The sequence below is a fragment of the Pelophylax lessonae genome (genome assembly GCF_965119305.1).
Source record: "Pelophylax lessonae genome assembly, chromosome: 11".
In the NCBI taxonomy this organism is placed as follows: Eukaryota; Metazoa; Chordata; class Amphibia; order Anura; family Ranidae; genus Pelophylax; species Pelophylax lessonae.
In genome coordinates, this window is record NC_138778.1 from 237,230,309 (window position 1) to 237,255,668 (window position 25,360).

A 25,360-nucleotide genomic window follows, 5' to 3' on the forward strand; every position below is an offset into this window, starting at 1 on the left:
TCTGCATGGAGGGGACTCTGGACAGGCTGAATGTGCTGCACAACCTGTTCTCACCAATCCTTCTTGGAAAGCCTGGCACAGCTTGGATGCTTCCACCAAACAGTGCCTCCTGCCCTCCAAACCCTTCCAGCAAACCAAGAGCTAATACCAGTCTTTTACCCCAAGCATCATACACACACTAGATGTTGAGGTAGAACAAAAGGAATGACTGTTTATTGAACTGAAATACAGGTTTTTGTTTTTTATACACTTCAGAAGTAGGGCAGTCACCTCATGAACAATAAAACAAAATATTTACTGAAAACATCGCACACTGGTTTAGATAACGAGGTAGAGTTGACGCCAGACTAATCTCATCATGTAGGAACCTCCAAAAGTTAGCCAAATTAGCCAACAGACAGAAATAATAGGTGACAATGGGAATTCACACCTAGGAGGCACACAATGGGAGGGACACACATAACATAAACAGTGATCCCACCCCACCTCAGACTGTCCGGCAACAGCCTACAACAGTCTATGAGCCAAAACCCATACAATGTTTCAGCAGTCTGAAAAGGTGGAATATATTTATTTTCATAGATCTCTTGAGGGATATCTTTGATAAATATTTTTGTCCCAAGTGAAGGAGCCTCTCTAACCCAATCTGCAGGAGGGCCACTATATTCCCTCTGACCATTAACCTGTTGTGACGGTATTCACCGTCACTGGAGGTGAGGAGCAGATAATTAATGGTTTGAATTGCTTCAGATGGGACAGTAATTTTTGTCAGCAATATCTTCATATAGAAATATGAAGATATATTCCCACTTTACACTGGGAGACTTAGACTGTTATAGACCATCAGGGCCGGCCTTTGGGGTGTGCGAGCTGTGCGGCCGCACAGGGCGCCATGGGCAATGGGGGCGCCATGCGGCCATCACACCTCGCAAATGATCAGGCTGCACAGCGGGAGGTAAGCGGCGACCGCGGCCTGGATAGGGGTAACACAGGCGGCGAGCGCCGCTTACCTTCCGCCGTGCGGCTGTGCCTCGGTCTCCTATAGCTGCAGGGCTGAGCTGTGTATCTCACACAGCTCAGTCTCAGATCCGCCGCTGCTGACAGATCCCTCCTCCTCTCAGCAACAAATGTAAGGGGGGCTCTGTGTGGGGGTCTCTGATGTAATGGGGGCTCTGTGTGGGGGTCTCTGATGTAACGGGGGCTTTATGTGGGGGGTCTCTGATGTAAGGGGGGCTTTGTGTGGGGGATCTCTGATGTAAGGGGGCTCTGTGTGGGGGGGTCTCTGATGTAAAGGGGGCTTTGTGTGGGGGATCTCTGATGTAAGGGAGGCTCTGTGTGTGGGGGGGTCTCTGATGTAAGGGGGGCTTTGTGTGGGGGGTCTCTGATGTAAGGGGGGCTCTGTGTGGGGGGTCTCTGATGTAAGGGGGGCTCTGTGTGGGGGGTCTCTGATGTAAGGGGGCCTCTGTGAGGGTCTCTGAGGTGGGGGGTCCCTGATGTAAGGGGGGCTCTGTGTGGGAGGGTTTCTGATGTAAGGGGTCTCTTATACGGGGGTCTCTGATGTAAGGGGGGTCCTGTGGGGCGTCTCTGATGTAAGGGGAGGCTCTATGGGGGTCTCTAATGTAAGGGGGTCTCTGATGTAAGGGGGGCTCTGTGAGGATCTCTGATGTAAGGGGGGGCCTCTATGAGGATCTCTGATGTAAGGGGGGGCTCTGTGAGGGTCTCTGATGTAAGGGGGGCCTCTGTCAGGGTCTCTGATGTAAGGAGGGTCTCTGATGTAAGGGGGGCTCTGTGGGGGGGTCTCTGATGTAAGAGGTGGTCTCAAATGTAAAGGGGGCTAAGTTATTAGTGATCATAAAAAAGAACTGTCGAATAAAGTGCAAAAAAAGGTGCAAGAGAATGTGCGGGGGGGTTTGTGTGAACGCGCGGGGGGGGGGGGGGCGCCACAGGATTAGCTCGCACAGGGCGCCTGAACACCTAAGGCCGGCCCTGTAGACCATTGCCACGAAGTCTGACTTCTAGATAATGTGTATTCCGTGTGCTTGTCTGTGAGAGAGACACACAGACTGTCATTGCCAGACTTCCCTATTGTTTGTGTATTGGGAGGGAATGCGGATTGTCTGTCCCATTGTTAACCACTTCCTTACCGAGTCATGTAAAATGACGTCGGCAAGGTGGTTGTCTAGATCCGGGCCGCCGTCATATGACGTCGGCCCGTTCTAGCTGCTACTGCGCGCCCCCGGCGGCGCGCAGCGGCGCGATCAGGGATGAGGCTCGTCCCTCGGACATAGCCCATCACTGATCAAGGTAAACAGCCAATAGAAATTGGCTGTTTACCACGTGATCGGCTGTGTCAATCACAGCCGATCACATGAGCGGCTCCAGCACGAGCCGCTCGTTCTCTCTGCAATGCGCGCCCCCGGGGGCGCGCAGAGCAGCGATCGGGGACGAGGCTCGTCCCTCGGACAGAGTCGATCCCCGATCTAGGTAAAGAGCCAATGAAATTGGCTCTTTACCACGTGACCGGCTGTGTCCAATCACAGCCGGTCACAAATGTCAACAGAGAACACGGTAACTAGCTGTCACCGTGTTCTCCTCCTCACACACTGATCCTGTGTGAGGAGGAGATTGTGGTAACAGCTAGTTACCAACTACAGTGCACCCCAACCACACTGATTGCCCCCCCCCCAATAAAGAGCACCTGTCACTAGCCCATCAAAGTACCCGAGTACCTGTCATCAGGTACTCAGATGACAGGTACTCGGGTACTCTGATGGGCTGGTGACAGGTATTCGGGTACTCTGATGACAGGTACTCGGGTACTCTGATGACGGATACTCTGATGATGGGTACTCGGGTACTCTGGCGGGTACTCGGGTACTCTGATGACGGGTACTCGGGTACTCTGATGACGGGTACTCGGGTACTCTGATGACAGGTACTCGGGTACTCTGATGACGGGTACTCGGGTACTCTGATGACAAGTACTCGGGTACTCTGATGACAGGTACTCGAGTACTCTGATGACGGGTACTCGGGTACTCTGATGACGGGTACTCGGGTACTCTGACAGGTACTCGGGTACTCTGATGACAGGTACTCGGGTACTCTGATGACGGGTACTCGGGTACTCTGATGACAGGTACTCGGGTACTCTGATGACGGGTACTCGGGTACTCTGATGACAGGTACTCGGGTACTTTGAGTACCTGTCAACGGAGTACCCGTCATCAGAGTACCTGAGTACCTGTCACCTACCCATCAGAGTACCCGAGTACCTTCCACCTGCTCATCAGAGTACCTGACGCCTGAAGTACCCAAGTACTTGCCGCCTGCTCATCAGTACCCATCACTACTCATCAGTACTCATCAGTACCTATCACGTATCAGTACTGATCATCAGTACCCATCAGTACAGTATCACCTATCACCTATCAGTCAGTGAGTACTACTCATCAGTACCTATCACCTGCCTGTCACCTGCCCATCAGAGTACCCGAGTACCTGTCACCTGCCTATCGGAGTACCCGAGTACCTGCCACCTGCTCATCAGTACCAGAGTACCTGTCACCTGCCCAACAAAGTACCCGAGTACCTGTCACCCTTCATACAGCCACCATGTCCAAGTCCAAAAAGGTTTATATACGTCGTCCGTTTAAACCTAAATACCGGTGTTATGGTAGCAGATAGCTGCCATAACCCTGGTATTTTTTTAAACGGTGGACGGTTGGCTTTCTGATAAGGGTGGTCCCAGCGGCGGATTCGCCGTGGGATCACCCTTCCGGGATGGCGGAAGAGGCGCCCCCCCCCCCCCCTCCCGACGCGTTCCGGTCCTTTTCCCCGCTTACCGGACCCGCCGGCAGCGGGGAAAACGATCCGGTCCCGAATCCTCACAGACAGGATGTCGAGTGAGGGCAAGCTTGCCCTCACTTGACTCTATGGTCTTGGAGGACCGGAGCTACGGAAAATGTTGTTGCCTAGCAACCAGTTTAAAGGTCCTTTTTTTTTTTTTTTTTCATTTTATATTATAATTATTATTTTTTTTTTTTTTTTTCTATCTTTTAGTGTACTTGTGAGATCTGAGGACTTTTTGACCCCAGATCTCACAAAAAAGAGGTCCTGTCGTGCCTATTTCTATTACGAGGAATATTTACATTTCTTTTAATAGAAATAAAAATGATCAATTTTTTTTTTTTTTTTTTAAACGGTGTAAAAATTTAAAAATAATAAATAAAATAAATAGTAAAAAAAAAAAAAAAAAAAAATTAAAGCGCCCTGTCCCCATTAGCTCGCGCGCAGAAGCGAATGCATACAGAAACCCCGCCCACAGATGTAAACGGTGTTCAAACCACACATGTGAGGTATCGCCGCGATCGTTAGAGCAAGGGGAATAATTTGAGCCCTAGACCTCCTCTGTAACTCAAAGATGGCAACCTGTAGAAATTTTTAAATTGTCGCCTATGGGGATTTTTAAGTACCAAAGTTTGTCACCATTCCGTGAGCGTGCGCAATTTTGAAACATGACATGTTGGGTATCTATTTACTTGGCGTAACATTATCTTTCACATTATGGAAAAAAATTGGGCTAACTTTACTGGTTTCTTATTTTTTAATTAAAAAAAGTGAATTTTTTCCAAAAAAACTGCGTTTGGAAGACCGCTACGCAAATACGGTGTGATAAAAAATAGTGCAATAATCTCCATTTTATTCTCTAGGGTCTCTGCTAAAAAAAAATATATAATGTTTGGGGGTTCTAAGCAGTTTTCTAGCAAAACAACTGATTTTAGCTTGTAAACACCAAATGTCAAAAATAGGCCTAGGCAAGTGGCTAGGATGCATGATGATGCTCCTTGGATGTTCGGCCCCTCTATATGGCTAGGCTGTGAAAAAGTCTCACACATGTGGTATTGCCATACTCAGGAGGAGTGGCAGAATGTATTTTGGGGTGTCATTTTTGCTGTGTACATGCTATGTGTTAGGAATATCCTATAAATTGACAACTTTGTGTAAAAAAAAAAAGTTTTCATTTTTTTCCCACATTTTCCAAAAACCTGTGGAAAAAAATGATATGTTCAAACGACCCATAATGCCTCATAGAATATACGTTGGAGTGTTTGCTTTCCAAAATGGGGTCATTTTGTGGACTTTTCCATTGTATTGGTGCTCTAGGGCCTTGAAAAGTGTGATAGGTAGTAAGAAAGTTTTATGTGTATTTATGCTCCTAGAACGCCTGAATGTGCTTCTTGGACGTGGAGTCTCTTTTTGTGGCCAGGCTGTGTAAAAGTCTCACACATGTGGTATCGCCATACTCGGAAGGAGTAGCAGAATGTATTTTTGGGTGTAATTTTTGCTGTGTACATGCTATGTGTTAGAAATAGCTTATAAATTGACAACTTTGTGGGAAAAAAAAGAAAAAAAAAATTTTTTCTTCATTTTCCCAAGAATTGTGGGAAAAAATTACAACTTCAAAAAACTCACCATGCCTCTTACTAAATACCTTGGACTGTCTACTTTACAAAAAGGGGTCATTTGGTCGGTATTTGTACTGTCCTGACATTTCAGGGCCTCAAGAAAGGAGATAGGCAGTCAGTACATCTGGTGTGATCAATTTTCAGTAATTGGTACCATAGCTTCTAGACTCAATAACTTTCACACAGACTAAATAATATACACTAATTTGGGTTAATTTTACCAGAGACATGTAGCAGTATACATTTTGGCCCAAATGTATGAAGAAAAATTTATTTTTTGCAAAATTTCATAATTGAAACTAAAAAAAAGTGTTTTTTTTTCAAAATTTTTGCTCTTTTTTTGCATATATCACGAAAAAAAAAACCCCAGTTGTGATCAAATACCACCAAAAGAAAGCTCTATTTGTGTGAAAAAAATGATAAAAATTTTGTTTGGTTATAGTGTAGCATGACTGAGCAATTGTCATTCAAAGTGTGAGAGTGCTGAAAGCTGAAAATTGGTCTGGGCAGGAAGGGTGTCTAACTGCTCTGTATGGAAGCGGTTAAATGTTAATGACCTCCCATTGTTCTGTCCAGATGGCTAGATAATTAGTTCTGTATACACTTTCATCTGCATATGATACTGTAATCAGCCAGAGGGGAGGGATTGTGTACACTGTATGGGAATGACTGTTTCTATTGGTTTGTGAATGTCATGTCCTGTCCCCAACAAGGTCCACCTGGGCGGTAACCTTGTGGGGGAAAACTGTATAAAAGAGCAGTTGTACCATAAAAGAGTCATACTTCACCCTCAATTGAGAGTCCTGTCTCTTATTGGGGGGATCTACTACAAGGGATTGCTATGCTCTTCATACTCCCTTGGATAATCACTAAGCTCTTGTAAGAGCTTGTGTAAGGGCTTGTTCTTGTTCCTGCTTCACTCTCTGGGGAAAGAGAGGTTCACTCACGGGAACCTGGAGCCTTGTCGTAGGTCCAGGGTGGGTAGGAGACGGCGAGACCCCAACCAAGCTGCAGCGGTTCATGGGGTCTGACGTGTTTATGGTGTCTGGTGGAGTGCTTGGAGCCCTCGGGAAGCACTAGGCGCATCCATCAACGGAGGTACCCAGTCAGGGTGCCGGTTGATCCGTTACACCTGTAAAAGATGAATATTACATCTGTCCATCCAACTCTAGAAGGGAAGCCTTATTGTCTTCAGAGAATTAATCCAAGCCTTGCTCTCAGCCTCCAATACGTGGTTGTCTATTTTTAGAGAATGATCTGTGTGACGGTCTGACGCCCTCTCACCGTCACGGGTTCCCCTTTTTCTAAGCAGAACAGCAATAAAACCATCTAGGGGAAATGACACCGGCATAGCATAACAACCCCCATACATGAGCCAAGGCTTAATGCTGGGTAAAAGACTCTTTATTGACCAGTCTCACACACTATACGTACAGCACAAGGACACATCCCTTCCCCCCTCCTGACCAGGTCAGGGCCCTGATTACATTATCATGTAGATGAGATTGTATACAGAAAGAGAATTAACCTGAACCAATTATCTAGCCATTTGGACAGAAGTTCATTAGCAATTAACAAGGAGACAGGCTGAACAGAACACACAGCACACCTTAATATACAAACAATAGGAAGACCACCAGGGATAGACTGCCCGTCTCCGAGACCAAAGAACATGGAACAGAGGCCAAGGTGAATAGCTCTTTCAATGAACATATTCAGAATCAAACAGGCCAGGGATAGTCTTCATATATTTCTTGAGATATATTCCTGACAAATATTACCGTCCCATTTGAGTAATCCAAACCAAATGTACGAAATGTGTCCAGAGTGATAGGGTTCTCCTTCACAATCTGCTCTCCATGTGCCATAATCAGTGGGTAGCAGGCTTGCACCTCGTCCTCTCCAAAAGTCCCTGTCTCGGTTGGGTCTGTCACAGCGATCACTGGGAGAGCCTCTACTGATACTGGCACTCCTTAGGATCCTTCCAGCTGTCTTGGTGCCTCCTCCCCCTTGCATTGGTGTGACACCTGGGCCAGGTTTCAGGTGTGACCTTTGCAACCGTGACAGTTCAGCCACTGGTTCTGAGTAAAGTGGAGGAGCTGAGGGGACTCTGAGGAGATAGTGGGACTAAAGGACTCTGAGAGCATCTAAAGCACAGGTGACAAACACAAGGCCCGCAGGCCAAATCCGTCCCCCCAGGCCTTTGTTATGTGGCCCTCACAGCGGCCTCCGGCCACCACCTCTTTTGCTCTCTGCTGTTCATTTTTCTCAATGCCAGGTTTCCCAGGCAACGAGTAAACATCCTCCCCCTCAGTCCAGCGAGCTTCGCCGGCTTTCTGTCAATGCATGCGCGGTCAGTTGGTCTCCAAGGAAACAAATAAACATTTCCCGTTCTTTCACCTCCTCAGTCCCTCTAGTGGTGCCGGCTATTTGTGAGCTGAGCGCATGCGCCTTGGGCCCGGCATAGCTGTTAGTCGCGGAGGTTCCTGACTGCTCCGGCGGATATGTTTTGTTTTTTTTCATCCAGCGGGCTGCATCCACAGGACAGGCTTTTTGAGGACTTGCTTTATACCTTAGTGGCAATGGAGAGGCAGTGTTGTGCTGATGATTTTGAAGTGATGGTGAAAAAGGACAAATAGGGCAGAACTGAACACTGGTACTGGTGCTGAACACAGAGATCCGCCTTCACAGGGAGGTACTAACTATAGCCCAATACACAGGGAGGGAACCTCCTACATGGGAGGTACCAGAGCTGGACGAGGTAGGAAGGTAGGAGAGAGTACAGATGTGAGGAAGGAGGGGGGTTGATGGCTGTGGAGGCAGATGTGTGCAGAGGTGGGGGGATGAGAAGAAAGTTGTGGGTGCAGAGGTCAGAACTCGGGCGGGGAAATGAGATGTTGCACACTGTGCATAGCCCACTCCTGAACCCTGCACTGTGTATGTCTCACACTCCTGAACCCTGCACTGTGTATGTCTCACACTCCTGAACCCTGCACTCTGTTTGTAGCGCACTCCTGAACCCTGAACTCTGTACATAACATGCTCCTGAACACCAGACTCTGTAGGTAATGCACTCCTGATCTCTGCACTCTGTAAGTAATGCATTCCTGAACCCTGTACTCTGTACGTAATGCATTCCTGAACCCTGCACTCTATACATAGCGCACTCCTAAACCTTGCACTGTGTATGTAGTGCATTCCTGAGCTCTGGACGTAATTCACTCCTAAACTCTGCACTCTGTACGTAACGCGCTCCTGATCCCTGCACTCTATACGCAACGCGCTCCTGATCCCTGCACTCTGTACGTAACGCACTCTGTACGTAACGCACTCCTGATCCCTGCACTCTGTATGTAGCGCACTCCTGATCTCTGCACTCTGTACGTAACGCGCTCCTGATCCCTGCACTCTGTACGTAACGCACTCCTGATCCCTGCACTCTGTACATAGCGCACTCCGGATCCCTGCACACTGTACGTAGCGCACTCCTGATCCCTGCACTTTGTACGCAGCGCACTTCTGATCCCTTCACTCTGTACGTAGCGCACTCCTGATCCCTTCACTCTGATTTATTCTTCCTGGAGAAGAGACACCTGAGGGGGGACATGATAGCAATTTATAAATATCTCAATGGTGATCTCAGCTTAGAAAAAAAGCTGTTCAGTCGAAGGGATTCCATGAGGACAAGAGGGCATACAATGCGATTAGAGGAGAAGCGTTTTAACCTCAGGCAACGTGGGGGGTTCTTTACTGTTAGGGCTACAAGATTGTTGAGGTGGTTTCTGCGGGTAGTATGGTGGCTTTCAAAAGACTCTTAGACGTACATCTCAAGGATCAGAACATTCAGGGGTATGTGAGACACAGGGGGAACTGGATGGACTATTGTCTTTATTCAACCTCACCTACTATGTAACTATGTATGCAAGCACACTCCTAATCCCTGCACTCTGTACGTAGCGCACTCCTGTATTAAATGCCGAGAAAATTATTTATGCTAATAAAGAGTAGGAACATAGTCCTACAGATACAACCAGCCCTTTGAGGGCAACCATACTGCTGATGCGGTCCCCAAATAATTTGAGTTTGACACCCCTGCTCTAAAGGGTTAACTTTATCTAAAGGTCCCTGAGATCCTGGGGGGGGGGGGGTGTAGCAGAAGGACTTTGGGGGCCTGCTAAGAATAATAGGGGTGAACAACTCTGAGAGGTTTATGGGGCTGAATGGCTGTGGGGACCTCTGAGGCTGTGTTTTGCTTGTGTCTATCTAGCAAGGTTACTTTGCGGTATAAACAAGGAAGCTCAGACCTCTGCAGTGTATAAATGTGCTTTTACTATACAAAACATGCTGTACATTGTAACAGGAAGTCAGCTAAATCTGGGAATGTAGTCACAGGAAGGAGATACATTTCTACCTGATTTAGAAAGTCCATTAATTAATTTAGGGTGTTGGCTACAGAGCTAGCCAGCAGGAAGTTGAAAGGCCTTCACCTGTTCAGAATGAGGAGATCAAGGACTCTATAATTTGTCCAGAGAAAATCTATTGAGTGCTGCCTCCAGAAGCTGTGTCCTGAAGCCATGTGGGCTGGGAGCAGGAGGACAGTCAGCGTGTGCCTCCCGACAGGATGTGTGGGCCTGGGAGAAGACCCCCCGGAGTGATGTGTGCCCGGGACGGTAACCAAGGGTGAATACGTCTCAAAGGTGAGAAGACGAAGTGTTGTTGATGTGAAAGAAAACAAAGGGACATGTTCAATGGACAATGTTTGTGCTGTGTGAAAAGCAAACAAATGGACATTTGAGTGTCTGCTGTAGGATCAGCAGTGTCGGCCCAACAGTAGGTTGGGAAGACTTCTTAGGTAGGTTCCAGCTGTGAGAAGGTAGCCGCCCACAGAGGCAAGGATTTATTTTCTGTTTTATTTTATTTTGGATGTTTTGCTGCATACAGCCTGGTGAAAAAAACATCATTTAATAAACCACACTGTTTGTTTGCAAGCACTTGTCGGCTATCTCTCTGTGAAAACGCACCCCCAAAGGGGTCATCCACGCCTACCACCGAGCTAATCCCTTACATATGGTGGAGGTATGCAGTGGGCATAAGCAGAGATCCCTGCAAGGAAGTGCAAATGTTTGATGAACTTTATCTGGTGCATGAGATTGCACAATCTATGTGTGCAGGAGAGAAGATCCTGACAGAAAAAAAAAAAAAAAGTGTTTTAAAGAGACAGCGGTCTCAAAATTATTTGATGAACTTTGTTGTGTCTGGTGCAAGTGACTGCACAAACTGTGTGCGCAGGAAAAGAGATCCCGCAAGAGAGAGAAAAACTACATGTGTTGAAGAGACAGTGGTCTGAAAATTTTTTGCTGGACTGTGAAAAATTTGTTTGTGGAGTTATTGAAGATGGGGCGTTCAAAACGCCTGAAGAATGCAAAGATAGATGAAATGAGAGACCGGATTCTATGGATGGAGGGGATGTTGCCGTCTGAACCAGCCCCATCCATGCCTAAAGAGAGTCTACTAAAGAGGAAGGTTGTTGTCCCTAGCAACACTGATGAAACTGCTATGGAGACGCAGTGTGCTCAGATGAAAAGTAAGCTCAAAATGGGGGAGATGCTGAAACAGCGGAGCTTTGCAGCTCAACAAAAGGATCACCAAGAGAGCATGGCAGGCTGGAAACAGAGACGCCAGCAGCCAATGGAGGCCATCGGTTTGGAGGAAACCGAGTATGTGTGCAGGGCTGAGTTGGATGCCTTGCAACGGAAAATGGAAGAAAAGGAACAAGCCTTGGAATTGCTTAAAATGGAGCATAGAAACTTGCAGGAAATGAATGAACTACTCAAGTCTCATGTGTTACAGTGGGAAGAATCCACTGCTCTTCTTTTGGTCGAGTTGCAAAAATGTCAAGACACTATAAAGGAGAAAGATACCATCCTCATGGAAAAGGAAATTGAAATTCAGACTTTGCAGAAGCAAAGTATGGCTGATATGTTGGAGTTGCGTAATCAGCTGGAAAAAAGTCTTCAGTCTTTGGGAGCTACAAAAATAGACCTGCAGGAGTCGCAGGAACAGAATGTTGCTCTGGAAGCGACATTGTCTCTCAGCGACAAAGAGAAAAGTGAAAGAGAGGCTAAATTACTGAGTACTGTGTATGAGCTCACTACTTTAAGCAATGTGGTAGATGAATGGCGTGCGGACTGTGAAAGTTGGAAAGGGGAAGCCCAACGTGTCCAGCAGCAGTTAAAGGAGAAAGAAGCCTGTGTGGCAGAATTACATTCTTATTCCCAGATGCTAGCCAATGAGGTGAAGGCTCTTATGCAGGGAAAAGAAGATTGTGAACATAAGAGGGAAAAAGTAGAGGCACAGCTTCTGGAATCGCAAGTCAAGGTGTCAGAAGGTGACCGATTGTGTGCTAAGCTGTCAGAGAAGGCAAACCGACTGCAGGTTGAGTTGGACAATGTTACAAATCAGCTTTCTCAAGCAGACAGCAAATCTAGAGAAATTGCGGAAGATTTTTCTATCTTGGAATCGCAGCTGCAAGACACGCAGGAACTCTTACAGGAAGAGAGGTGTCAAAGGCTGAGTTTTAGCACAAAGCTCAAACAAATGGAAGATGAGAAAAATGGCTTCCTGGAACAATTAAAAGAGGAGGCGGAAGCAAAGAAAAACCTATCAGAGCAAGTCGCAACATTGCAAGCTCAGATAGCGGATATGAAAAAACGCATGGAAGAAAGCGTTGCTTCATTACAGTGTGTTGAAGATGTGAAAAAGAAGTTTGATCAGATGCTTGGTGAAGAGAAGACTGTGTCTGCAAAATATGCAGAAGAACGCGACCGCGCAGAAGCGGAGGCGCGTGATAACGAGAGCAAAGCCCTGTTCTTGGCTCGCTCTTTGGAGGAAGCTCTAGAGTCCAAGGCTGAACTAGAAAGAGTTAACAAGCAGCTATGTACAGAGATGGAACATGTGGTCAGCTACAAGGATGAGGTTGAGAAAAGCGTTCAGGAGCTAGAAAAGTCTAAACGAGCCTTAGAACAGCAAGTAGAAGAGATGAAGATTCCGTTGCAGGAACTGGAAGAGGAATTCCAGGCAACAGAGGATCTGTCCCAAAGAGGGGATAGTGTGCCTGATGCAGTTTTTAAAAGGATCAGTGTTTTGGGGTCTGTCCTGAGTGAGCCTCAGAAATGTGATGACACGTGGCTTGAATCACCCCTTTGGAATAAACCGTTCCTTCAAAAACTTCAAGCATTGGAAAATGTATCATTAGAGCTTCAGCAAACAAAGGAGCTGAGTAAGAAATGTGGTGATTTCTCAGTTCAGGCTGAAAACCTAGTGGAGAAAACTAAGGCTGTTGGTGAAAACGTGAAGCAAATGAATAAGTGCCTTTCAGGGAGTGTTTCCAAAATGGAACTGGTGAAAGACGGGTGGCAGAAGTTTGATCGTGATCTTGAGATGCATTCCATGTGGAATTCAGATAGAGAAAAAGAACTAGGTGACCTTGAGCGGTCAAATAGTTCAGCAGAAAGTGCATTGAAGAAACCTGTAAAAGAATGTGTTGCAGTTCCATGCTTCTTCACTGATGCAGAGAGGAGGTCTATAATGGATACCACCCAGATCGCTGGGTTCAACTGTGTTGTTGCCTTTGACCCCTATGTTGGTGGAAGGAAAGTTGATGATGTTCTGGTTGGCTACTTCTGTGAAGAGTTTGGCAAGAAATATAAACTGAATATCAAATCAAGTAGTAGGCCTTTACTGCGACTCGCTCAGGAGGGCGAAAAGTTTAAGAAGTTGATGAGTGCAAATGCTTCAGATCTGCCTATGAATATGAAATGTTTGAATGATATTGATATCTCTGGGAAAAGGAACAGGGGTCACTTTGAAGAAATGTGTGACAGCCTGTTGTCTCAATTGGAAAATCCTCTGCACAGCATCTTAGAGCAAGCAAAGCTCAAGAAGGAAGATCATTCCCTTTTACAACAAAAAGTCAATGATTGTGTACAGCTGTATGGAGAGGCAACTCAAGTCACAGAGGGATGTCAAGAGTCCCTACTTGGAACAAAGCTTAGTGAAGCAAAGGTTCTCAAAGTTTTGTGGAAAACATTTATGGATTGCAGAGAGAGGCGTCTTAAGAATGTTGAAGACATTAAGACTAGCCCAATTGAGTTGCCTATGGATCACGGTCCTCCGTGGTGGATTGGACAGACGGTTATGAGGGACAAGCTGTCTGACATTTATGAGAAAGCTGTCAATGAAGATGACAGAAACGAGAAGGAGCGAAATGATGCCAAAAATGCAGTTGAAGAATGTGTATATGAGATGAGAGACAAACTGTGTGGCATTTATGAGAAATCCGTCAATGAAGATGACAAAACAGTTTCATCCGGAAGCTTGAGGATAATAGGAGGCTTATCAGTGAGTCAGCAGTGCTTGACACATGCGTGCCTGGAAATCTGTGTCCCAACCCTAGGGTTGAAACAAGAGGGGGGGGTATGTAACAGGAAGTCAGCTAAATCTGGGAATGTAGTCACAGGAAGGAGATACATTTCTACCTGATTTAGAAAGTCCATTAATTAATTTAGGGTGTTGGCTACAGAGCTAGCCAGCAGGAAGTTGAAAGGCCTTCACCTGTTCAGAATGAGGAGATCAAGGACTCTATAATTTGTCCAGAGAAAATCTATTGAGTGCTGCCTCCAGAAGCTGTGTCCTGAAGCCATGTGGGCTGGGAGCAGGAGGACAGTCAGCGTGTGCCTCCCGACAGGATGTGTGGGCCTGGGAGAAGACCCCCCGGAGTGATGTGTGCCCGGGACGGTAACCAAGGGTGAATACGTCTCAAAGGTGAGAAGACGAAGTGTTGTTGATGTGAAAGAAAACAAAGGGACATGTTCAATGGACAATGTTTGTGCTGTGTGAAAAGCAAACAAATGGACATTTGAGTGTCTGCTGTAGGATCAGCAGTGTCGGCCCAACAGTAGGTTGGGAAGACTTCTTAGGTAGGTTCCAGCTGTGAGAAGGTAGCCGCCCACAGAGGCAAGGATTTATTTTCTGTTTTATTTTATTTTGGATGTTTTGCTGCATACAGCCTGGTGAAAAAAACATCATTTAATAAACCACACTGTTTGTTTGCAAGCACTTGTCGGCTATCTCTCTGTGAAAACGCACCCCCAAAGGGGTCATCCACGCCTACCACCGAGCTAATCCCTTACAACATACAAACTATTACAATATTAGGAACATAATACAAGACTGTCAGATATAACAATGCTTAACAAATGAACAGCCTATGGTCTGTAAGCAGCAGAAATACACTTAAAATGACCACGTCTTAAACATACAACCCTTGTCCCAAGAATATCAAATAAATACTTAGCTCTGGTAGTTGAAATTCAACAGCTTCCAATGGATCTCTGGAGAAAGCAAGGCATTGAGAAATCCTGGCTGCATCATTGCTGTCCCACAGCTTCAAACAAAGAGCCAATCTTCTCCAAACGAACTCCTTCCCCCAATGCTCACAATTTATTTTCCCTTTTCTCTGATGTGTGATTATTGGACGTGTATGACACTCCTCCAGATCATCACTACCATCAGAATAGGACACATATTCATCATCAGAAACATCAAACTCTATCTCCTCATCCTCACTATCATTGGAGGAGACATCCTCACAATCCCAGTTTTGGGATGTGACAATGGCACGTACCCTGGCTTTACTAACAGGTTTACGGCCCTTTCTTTTCCTTAAGTCATTAATTGATTTGGTTATGAGGGCTGCACACCGCTCTTGCAAATCATCAGCCCGACTAGCAGTTGAACGCACACACTCTGAAGCAACTGCTAGTTGGCCTTTTAACTTCTGCCTCTGCCTTGTCCCTTCTCTGTGATTCTGTATAGAGAGCATGAAGAAAGTACCAACCTACTGGGGACACTGTCCTCTTCTCTGCTTTAATTAAATCCAACCCCTTAAGACTAAAATCTACAAAATGATCTGAGACTTTATCACCCCAAGTCTTATTCAAGGGAGAAGCATACTTTACAAATACTTTAGCAAGAGGCTCCCTCTCATTGTCTCTGGCCCAGATAGGTAAGCTGCACACTTCCTTCTGGACACCAGAAACCTCTGCAGCCTTGCTTTTCCTAAACAGCTTACGCAGCATTGTTGCTTAGCACAAACTACACCATACACCACAGAAAACAGGTCTGCGTCAGTTGAGTTTATACCGCAAAGTAACATTGCTAGATAGACCCAAGCAAAACAGGCTGTCAGGCTCAAAGGTAGGAAGGGGCTTTCAGGCTCGTTTGGGCTCTTGGTCTCTGATGGTCCTTCCACCCCACCTGCACCTACTTTTCTGACCTCCTTAAAGAACTCCTGCCAGCAAGTGAAGGAAGCCTTCACCATCTCACTGGTGAAGAAATATGTTGCAGGATACAAAATAGACCAAGACCAAGAGGACAAACCCCTCCCCCCGATTGTCCTCATTCTACCCACACTGGGCTGCTATTGGAGAAAACAAAACAGACTCCTCCCCCACAGTTCTGTACTGCACCAGCAGCATCCTCCTGCTATCCAATCCATTCTCTTACTGCAGAGAGTGACAGTGACATCATTCCTGTCAGTCAGCAGGCTGCCGGAGATTGGAGCCTTGCAGCCGGAGTTCTGGTAATTATCCTGATTAGCCGACAACTCCGGCCAAAAGTCAGCAAGTTCCCCTTCCTGGACATCATGATGACCCAACATTGACCTCACAGCACTGCCTCAGAGCAAACAAGTCTCAGGAAGGATCGTATTTATCATTCCTTGTCTGCAGATCTAATACTAATCAAATCCAGTTCAGAAATCAAACAAACCCAACAGAGGAAAGGGAATTTCTGATCCGGCAGGCCAAGAGAGTCCCAGGACCTCAAAAATTATAGCAAACTTTAAACAGACCAAACTAAATGTGTTCCCATGGGATCAGAAGTTCTTAAATGTACAGCAACCCCCTATTACCCCCCTCCCCCCTCCACATCCTATTATTGTGTGATCAATACCATCCAAATAATTCTTACCTTCATTTCCCAGAGTTATCCGTCTACAAGGAGACCTGTATGGATGAAATGACGGCACCAATGAGGATGGAGGAGGACCGGAGTCACATGACTGAGAAGATACTAAAGCTCAGCCTGGACATCATCTACCTGCTGACCGGAGAGGTAAGGAGGATTCTGGGAGGTCACATGACATCACTCTTATCTCTATTAATAAAACACAGACCTGACCGGAGAGGTGAGGGGGATTCTGGGAGGTCACATGACATCACTCTTATCTCTATTAATAAAACACAGACCTGACCGGAGAGGTGAGGAGGATTCTGGGATTCTAACATGATATTCCTATTGGTTCTCCAATACAGAGATTTCCTCTTCTGAAGTCAGGTGATCATATGACCATCACAGTGCCTCCATGTGACTCCCTAAAACCTGAGAGACACAACATGGAGAAGATTCTAGAAGTCACCAAGAAGATGATGGAGCTGCTGACAGGAGAGGTGAGCGGTGCTGGGAATTCTGGGACATTATCCAGTAACAGACAAGGGATGTGTCTGGATGGTGACTGTATCATTGTGTGTGTCAGGTTCCTATAAGGTGTCAGGATGTCACTGTCTATTTCTCCATGGAGGAGTGGGAGTATTTAGAAGGACACAAGGATCTCTACAAGGACGTCATGATGGAGAATCAGCCGCCCCTCACATCACCGGGTAAGAGGAGACTTTATTGTAAAGGAGAGAGCAGTACGGAGGCTCCACCTAGATCCCCCATCATCTGATAAACACATAGAAACAATGTATTCAGTCAGTGTGTGTGTTTCCTACAGATGGATCCAGTAATGGGAACCCACCAGAGAGATGTCCCCGTCCTCTGTATTCCCGGGATTCCACACAGGAAGGTCACACCATCCCTCACCATCATCAGGTAGATGAGTAACAATTATTGGTAGTTCTGATTTATACACAGCATGTTTGCTACAATGAATGTTTTATTATATATTCAGAGTGGAAACCTCGGGGATGATAATATTGATGTTAAAGAAGAGTATAAAGAGGAGGATGAGGAGTATGGAGTGATGGAGGAGTTTTCAGAAGGACACAAGGATATGATGGAGCCACCTAATACCAGGAACCCACCAGAGAGATGTCCCCGTCCTCTGTATTCCCGGGATTCCACACAGGAAGGTCACACCATCCCTCACTGTTACAAGGTTGGTGGGATGGAGCATCTAGAACATGGACTTGTGGAGACAATGTGTGGATTATTTTTGGTTCTGTCGCAATAATAAAGTTTATGTCATACAGATGATGTTATTGATCTTTCTCTTGGTTTAGGGTGAAGATCTGATAGATATAAAAGTTGATGTTAAAACAGAAGAAGAAGAGACGTATGAGAGGGATGATCAGCAGTCTGCAGAGGTGGATGGAATAACGGGGACATCAAAGATCAGCACAGGTGGGTCATATACACTACATACTCCTGACCTCTGCACTATATACTGTATATTGTATATTTTATACTCCTGACCACTGCACAATATACTCTATGTTGTTCTTTACATACTCCTGACCCCTGCACTATATACTCTATGTTGTACATTACATACTCCTGACCCCTGCACTCTCCCCTCCACCCATATATGCTATATATACACATAATATGGATTCTCTTTTGTTACACCCATTTCCTACCAGCTGGACATTTTATATCTGATGATCTGATTGGAGGACAGACTTTTACATGGTGATAATAATGTGATAACATCCTCCAACTTTGGAACCTTAAACAGAAAGTGATAATGAGGGAGGAGTCAGTAACCCAATGATGGTGGTCTTCAGGATCAGTCCAGTCTTCATCTTGGTTCTCCCCCCATCCTCACTCTCTGACCTCTGGTGGGGCTCAGCCCCGCTGTTATTCATGACTAAATCATGGACTAAATAAGGAAGTGCAGGACTTCTTGTGTTGGGAAGATGGCAATGAGTAATAGAGGGGGGAGGGGACACTCGTCCTATAATCCCCTCATCACTGTCACTCCTATAAAAGACAGTTCTCGTTGTTTCCTCACTCTCTGACTAAGGTCCATGGATAAAGAAATGAACTGGTAGGAGATCAGAGGACCCATTTACTAGTTACCGTGAGGGTGGAATTGTAAGATCCTCAGAGACAAAGCTGCCTGATGTGGGTGGAGTCCTGGTTTAGGGGAACCAATCTGCTGATGTCTAGCAATAATCTTTGTATTTCTATTTTAGTAGATGGACGGGAGATGAGGAAAACCTCAGAGGATTCTCTCACTTTGTCTCCAGACTGTAAAGTAGAAGATGAGGACATCACACAGTATAGTCCAGGAGAAAACCCGGCTACCTCAAATGTCCATCCGGGACCACACAGTGTAGATGGACCATCGTATTCCTCTTATCCTGAGGAACCTCAGACTGTGAGGGACGGTGCCGTCCTTCCAACAGATAAGAGGTTTTCCTGTCCTGAGTGCGGGAAGTGTTTCAGTTCTAAATTCAATCTTAATGTTCATAAAAGATCTCACACAGGGGAGAAGCCGCATTCCTGCCTTGATTGCGGGAAATTTTTTGCAGTGAAGTCCAGTCTAATCATACATCAGTGATCTCACACGAATGAGAAACCTTATTCCTGTCCTGAGTGCGGGAAATGCTTTTCACAGCAGTCTCATCTTCACACACATCAAAGATCTCACACGGGGGAGAAGCCGTATTCCTGTCCTGAGTGCGGGAAATGTTTTTCAATGAAGTGCTCTCTTTACAGACATCAGAGGTCTCACACGGGGGAGAAGCCGCATTCCTGCCTTGATTGCGGGAAATGTTTTTCAGTGAAGTCCAGTCTAAACATTCATCAGAGATTTCACACAAAGGAGAAACCTTATTCCTGTTCTGAGTGCGGGAAATGTTTTTCACAGAAGTCCAGTCTTTCCATACATCAGAGATCTCACACTGGGGAGAAGCCGTATTCCTGTCCTGAGTGCGGGAAATGTTTTTCACACAAGTCCCATCTTTATAGACATCAGAGATCTCACACTGGGGAGAAGCCGTATTCCTGTCCTGAGTGCGGGAAATGTTTTTCAATGAAGTGCTCTCTTTACAGACATCAGAGGTCTCACACGGGGGAGAAGCCGCATTCCTGCCTTGATTGCGGGAAATGTTTTTCAGTGAAGTCCAGTCTAAACATTCATCAGAGATTTCACACAAAGGAGAAACCTTATTCCTGTCCTGAGTGAGGGAATTGTTCCTCACTGAAGTCCTGTCTTCCTGTACATCAGGGGTCCCACACAACCCTCGAGGTGTATTAGTGCATTGAGTGCGGGAAATGTCTTCTATATGAATGTTGGTGGACATGTGGGGAAGAAGCACACCCTGATATACACCTCAGATATACTCCATGGCTGATCTTCATCATGTAAGAAACACTTCATAAGGAGATCAGAGATCACCAGAGACATGGATGAAGTGTTGTCCCGTGTTGGTCATTGATAGCAGGAGAAAAATAAAAATGGAGTCCTTACCTCTCATTGGCTGAGTACATTTTGTGTGGGACGATTTCACAAACACTTAGAGGTCTGTTTATAAAAAAACATTACATGAAGAAATGTGAGAAGTATTTGCCCATCTGTGAGAAATGTTGGTGGTATTTCCAGTATTTGGTATAGTGATTTCCTATGATCATTAGCGCCATCTAATGTCCATAATGGGATATTCCACATTTTCTACTGATGGAGATATTTCAGGAGAAATTCTTCATTATGGCCAAGAGATGGCGCTGAGGATCATAGGAAATTCCTGTGTTATCTACAGTCAGAACTTGTAACGTCTGGGGTCATGCTTGGTGTGAGGAAAATGGGAAGTCAGTGAGAGGAATCAGGGCGGCCATGTTGTTTAGAATTTAGAGGTGATGTGCATAGCATGTCCATGGCCACCTTACTGCAAAGGATAATTAAAGATTGGGGTGGTTGCCATCTATATGCACAGCTTGTCAGCAAACATTGGGGGGGGGGGGGGGGAGGGGACACACTGGTGGTTTCTTCAGCTGTCATTGTGCTTTTGCTGGGCGTCCATTGTGTCCCTGTGCCTTTAAAGAGGGGTGGGGCTTCCTCCAGGCAAATCTTCCCTTAATCTATCCACTGCTATATGTGCTCCAACCTGGAGATTCTCAGACCTATAGAGTTAGGCCCGCAGTATACAGAGGAGCCTTGGCGTGGGCACTGCGGATTACACAGATATATGAAATGTCTGCAACTAGAACCTCCGTTTTATCCTGAATTGTTAGACAGGACAATTTGTTTTGTGTTTTGCAGGCTGGCTGGTAAGTGTGCGGGAAATGTTTATGTTGTCTGTGATGTAGAATAGGAGACACCTAACAGCAGTGATCTGCTTTCCATAATCCCGGGAAGACATCTTCTGCAATTCACACACTTTTATCTGCATTCCAAAATCCTCCTTATCAGTCCATTGATAGGTGAAATAAATGTGGGGGGAGGGGGGGTTGGATCTCCCCTATTTATTATAAATATGTCTTCTCTTGTCTCTTCCTATAGTTAGCTCCTCTATCAAAGCTCTGATAAGGTTAATGGTGAGGATAGAAGAACAATGCTGGCTATAAAAATAAACTCACTTGTATGGACGTATCTCTAGTTTATTTCTCATGGACCTCACTGGGTGTATAATGACTCTGTCAATGCTTTCTTCATTAATAAAACTTTTCTGTTCAATAAATAAATAAACTCACTGCTTAAATAATCAAGGATGTCATTTATTATAAAGAAAGTAGAAATGATAACATAAAACACTAAAAGAATACTACAGAATATATAGAAGAAAACAAGCATAGATGCTACTTTACATATGGCCGTCCTCAGTATTCGGTATTTCTCAGCTGGGCTCAATGGGAAAGAACAGAGAAATGAGTCATTCTGGCCACCGCTTTTAAAGCTCACTCAGACCCCACCCACACAAACACCCACTGCCCGCTTGTCAAATGAAAATCCATAAGAGGCCGTCCTTCCTAATCAACAGGAAGTATCTCCTCTTTCCAGGAAGCATGTTGTAGTCTCCACTAGGGGCGCCATTCGTCCATGAATCACTGTTTTTGACCCGGGTCATCTTTCGGGAACCGCTGGCCTTTAATCAATAAAAGGGGGAGGGGGTACCGCGACCCACACTGTGTTTGTGGACTGTCGTCAGTATATGGCTTCCTCCAGTCTTGAACATAGGTATCAGATATTCTAGCCGCCTCCATACAAAACTAGACAAAACTTGTCGAGAACAAACTTACACCAAATATATACAGAATGGACATCCCCCTCCTGATCAGATTACCCCACCAGGTCAGGTGCCTGATTACATTATCATATGCAGATGAAATTGTGTACAGAAATATAATTTACCTGAACTAATTATCTAAAGAACAACCAACGCAAACAGTATTCTACTTTTCTACTAGTAGCTAATAGATAGCAATCATTCAACCAACCTGAGCAAATTAACTAGCAGATTGCCATCCTTGAGCTCATGAAGTACAATACACATTATCATAAGTGTAAACACTGCGTGTCCCCACAGTAGATAACAGGTGAGTAAATCAGCATATTCAACGATGGGTGGAAGACAGGTGGTTGAGCTGATGATATTACCATCTGCTATGAGTCTGACTGTGTGAAGCAGTCTTCATATGTTTCTTGAGATATATGGTTGATAAATATTATTGTCCCATTTGAAGTAATCCAAATCATATTCTCAGTGTCCATTAACCGCTTGCCGACTGCGCACAGTATATTTACTGCGGCAGTCAGCCCCGGCCAGGCAGAGTGACGTAGATCTACGTCGCTAGCCTGTCACCGGGTTTTGAGCCAATAGCGGGCGAGCGCGCGCCCGCCTCGGCTCGTTCACAGAGGAGTCCGGGTGTGTGACCGGCGAACCCGATGTCCGCCGGTCACACTACGATCGTCGGTAGAGCGGAAGAAAGGCGGAGCGGCTTATGTAAACAAGCCGTCTGTCATTCTCCCCTGTGTAAAAATTAAGATCAGACGGTTCTACTATGTAGAACCGTCTGATCTCTGTTTTTACAATAGTAGCCATGTCCCACTACAGTTAGAATCACGCCCCTAGGACACACTTAACCCCTCCCTCTCCAATACAGTTAACCCCTTCCCTGCCAGTGTCATTTTTGCAGTAACAGTGCATATGTATAGCACTGATTACTGCAGTAATGTCACTGGTAACCCCAAAAGTGTAAAAAATGTCAGTCAAGGGTCCGATCTGTCCGCCGCAATGTCGCAGTACTGCAAAAAAAAAATCGCAGATCGCCGCCATTACTCGTTAAAAAAAAAAAACACCAAAAATGACAGAAATCTTTCCCTTTGTTAGTAAACGCGAAAACTTTTGCGCAAACCAATCAAAATACGCTTTTTGTGATATTTTCTTTTTTACCAAACATATGTAGCATAAAACAAATTGGCCGAAAATTTTAAAAAATTTTGATTTTTACATTTTTTTGGGGGGGAATTTCATATAAAAAAATTTGAAAAATATTGTTATTTTTGGAAAATTTACGCTCTTTTTTTGTTTATAGCGCATGATCAAAAAATCACACAGGTGATCAAACACCACCAAAAGAAAGCTCTGTTTGTGGGAAAAAAAGGACGTGAAATTTGTTTAGGTACAGCGTCGCACGACCGCGCAATTGTCCGTTACATTCACGCAGTAAAAAATCGCAAAAAAAAACCCTGGTCAGGAAGGGGGTAAAATCTTCTGGGGCTTAAGTGGTTAAGTACCTGTCCATCATTTCCTTGGTCACCCTATGCCCCTAATAGACACAGGGTGACTTACACATAAGACGGGCCTAGGAGGCTGAGAGAGGGATTTTTCCAACCTCCCTAAGGTAAGCTGTGTTCTACGGACCCCCCAACCAATGTGACTCCCATCACATCTCTCCCCTTTCAGGAGGAGACCCCAAACGGGTTGACTTCAAAGTAAAGCCCCGTACACACGTACCGATTGTCGGCCGAAAAGCTTCGGCCGACGACCGATCGGCCGATTTTCGGCTTGTTAGTATGATGCTGCCGACAGCCGACAGCGCACTTTCGCCCGAACAGAATCTGTCTTGCAAGCATTAAAATTTTTGTATGCTGACACCAGAACGGCCGATTGTTCGCCAGTCAGTACAGAATTCGACCGACAGACAGCAGATTTGCAAGACTGGGCATGCTCAGAAAAGAAAAAACACAGGGAAAGTTAACCATCACATGACATCACTTCTGCAGTCGGCTGTAGTTGGCGGACAAAATTCTTGTGCAGTCTTTTGCACTTTTCAACAGACACCGACAGCCCTCGACAAAAGACGGCCGATCGTTCGGCCGACGATCGGTACGTGTGTACGGGGCTTTAGTCCGTAGTTCCTGTCCCCCAATCTCTGTACCCACACAGTACCCCAAACAAATTTTCCTGAACAGAGCATTACTCAGCCAACCTCTGCCTCTCTCGTAGAACATACCCGCTGTGGGGAAGAAGCCTGGACTGGCCCTTCTCCCTGGAGTCCTTTCAGCCACTGGAGAAGACAGGGTGGCTGGGCTCACTCCCTCATGCTGTTGGGGACCTGGGCCGACTGCCCAGCATCCCTGGGATATAGAGGTGAAGACCGCAGTCCAATCCAATACCACAGGAACTCCATCTTTTGTACGTTGAGGGCAGAGGCCAGCCGCACTCTGCTCTGTTGCCGGCTCTTCTGCTGGATTGGTGTCATCATTCTGGGGCACCAACTGCTGCTGGGAAGGGGAGTCAGCTGCTCCATCTTCCTTACCCTCATCTGGACCTTTCTGTGGTACTGTCTCCCAGATGTACAAATCCTGGCTGAGGAGGGAAGACCGTTTCCTCCGCTCTGACTGACTGTTGGTGGATGGAGGACAACAACTTCTTTTCCCTTCTCACCCTGGGCCTCCGAACTGCCACAGGTGTGGGGCAGAGGTTGTTGACTCTCTGTCTGGCTGCCAGCACTTCAGCTGGGTGTAGAAGCTTCACTTAATCAGCTTGTTGCTGGGGCAAGGGGCTGATCTCCCCAGTTCCTGGAACTCTGTAGCTGTTGCGGGTGCTGGGCAGAGGTTGGTAGCACTCTGCCCTGTTGCCAGCACTTCTGCTGGGGACTCCACATAATCTGCTCTGGCTAACTGTTGGGGAGGGAGACTGGGGATCTCTCCCTGGGGAGAAAGGATTACCACCTTCTCACCCTGGGCCTCTGGAACTGCCACAGGTGTGGGGCAGAGGTCTTGGACCCTCTGTTCAGTTGTCCGCACTTCAGCTGGAGAAGTTTCTTGTAACTCCACAGAAGCTGCTAGCAGGAAATCCCATGTCCCTGTCAGTGGAGTAGGATAAAGTTCAGCTGCCTCTTCTCTCAAGGAGGCTGAAGCTGCTGTTGCGTGTTGGGCAGCGCTCAGTGATGTTAGGCCCTGATGCCAGCTGTTCTGCAGGAAAGTAAACTGAAAAGTCAGTGGCCTTGCATACATCTTCCTGGGTCACCAATTGTTGCAGGCAGAGGTAAGCAGGTCTATGATTAAATGCCCGCTCTTCTGCTGAAGGCTCACTGGGAAGTTCCTCCTCTGCAGAGAAGTCTATTAAATCCCCAGCCTCTGGAATTGATGAAAGTCCAGGGCACAGGCTGGTGGCACTCGGGCCCAGTGCCAACACTTTGGTGGGTGATTTATCATCCATATCATCCTCCGATGGAAAGTCAATTAAATCTGTGATCTGTGGTTGGGGAATGAAGATGGCTTCCTCTTCTCCCATACCTTTATCCAGCGGCTGAACAGACGCATTCCTCCATCCAAGCTCGTCCTGTACAGAAACAGGTTCATCAAGGTGAGTCAGCAC

At 46.1% G+C, this 25,360-nt stretch overlaps 1 protein-coding gene across 1 annotated transcript in view; it reads left to right on the plus strand.

Annotated features, from left to right (window-relative positions):
- Positions 1-20,013, plus strand: part of LOC309567211 (uncharacterized protein) — a 272,509-nt gene extending 252,496 nt beyond the window's left edge. Inside the window, 2 exon segments of the mRNA XM_082272588.1 lie at positions 18,948-19,092; positions 19,096-20,013. Coding sequence (XP_082128714.1) covers positions 18,948-19,092; positions 19,096-19,722 — 772 coding nt within the window. The 3' untranslated portion in view covers positions 19,723-20,013.
- Positions 20,014-25,360: the final 5,347 nt, after the last annotated feature.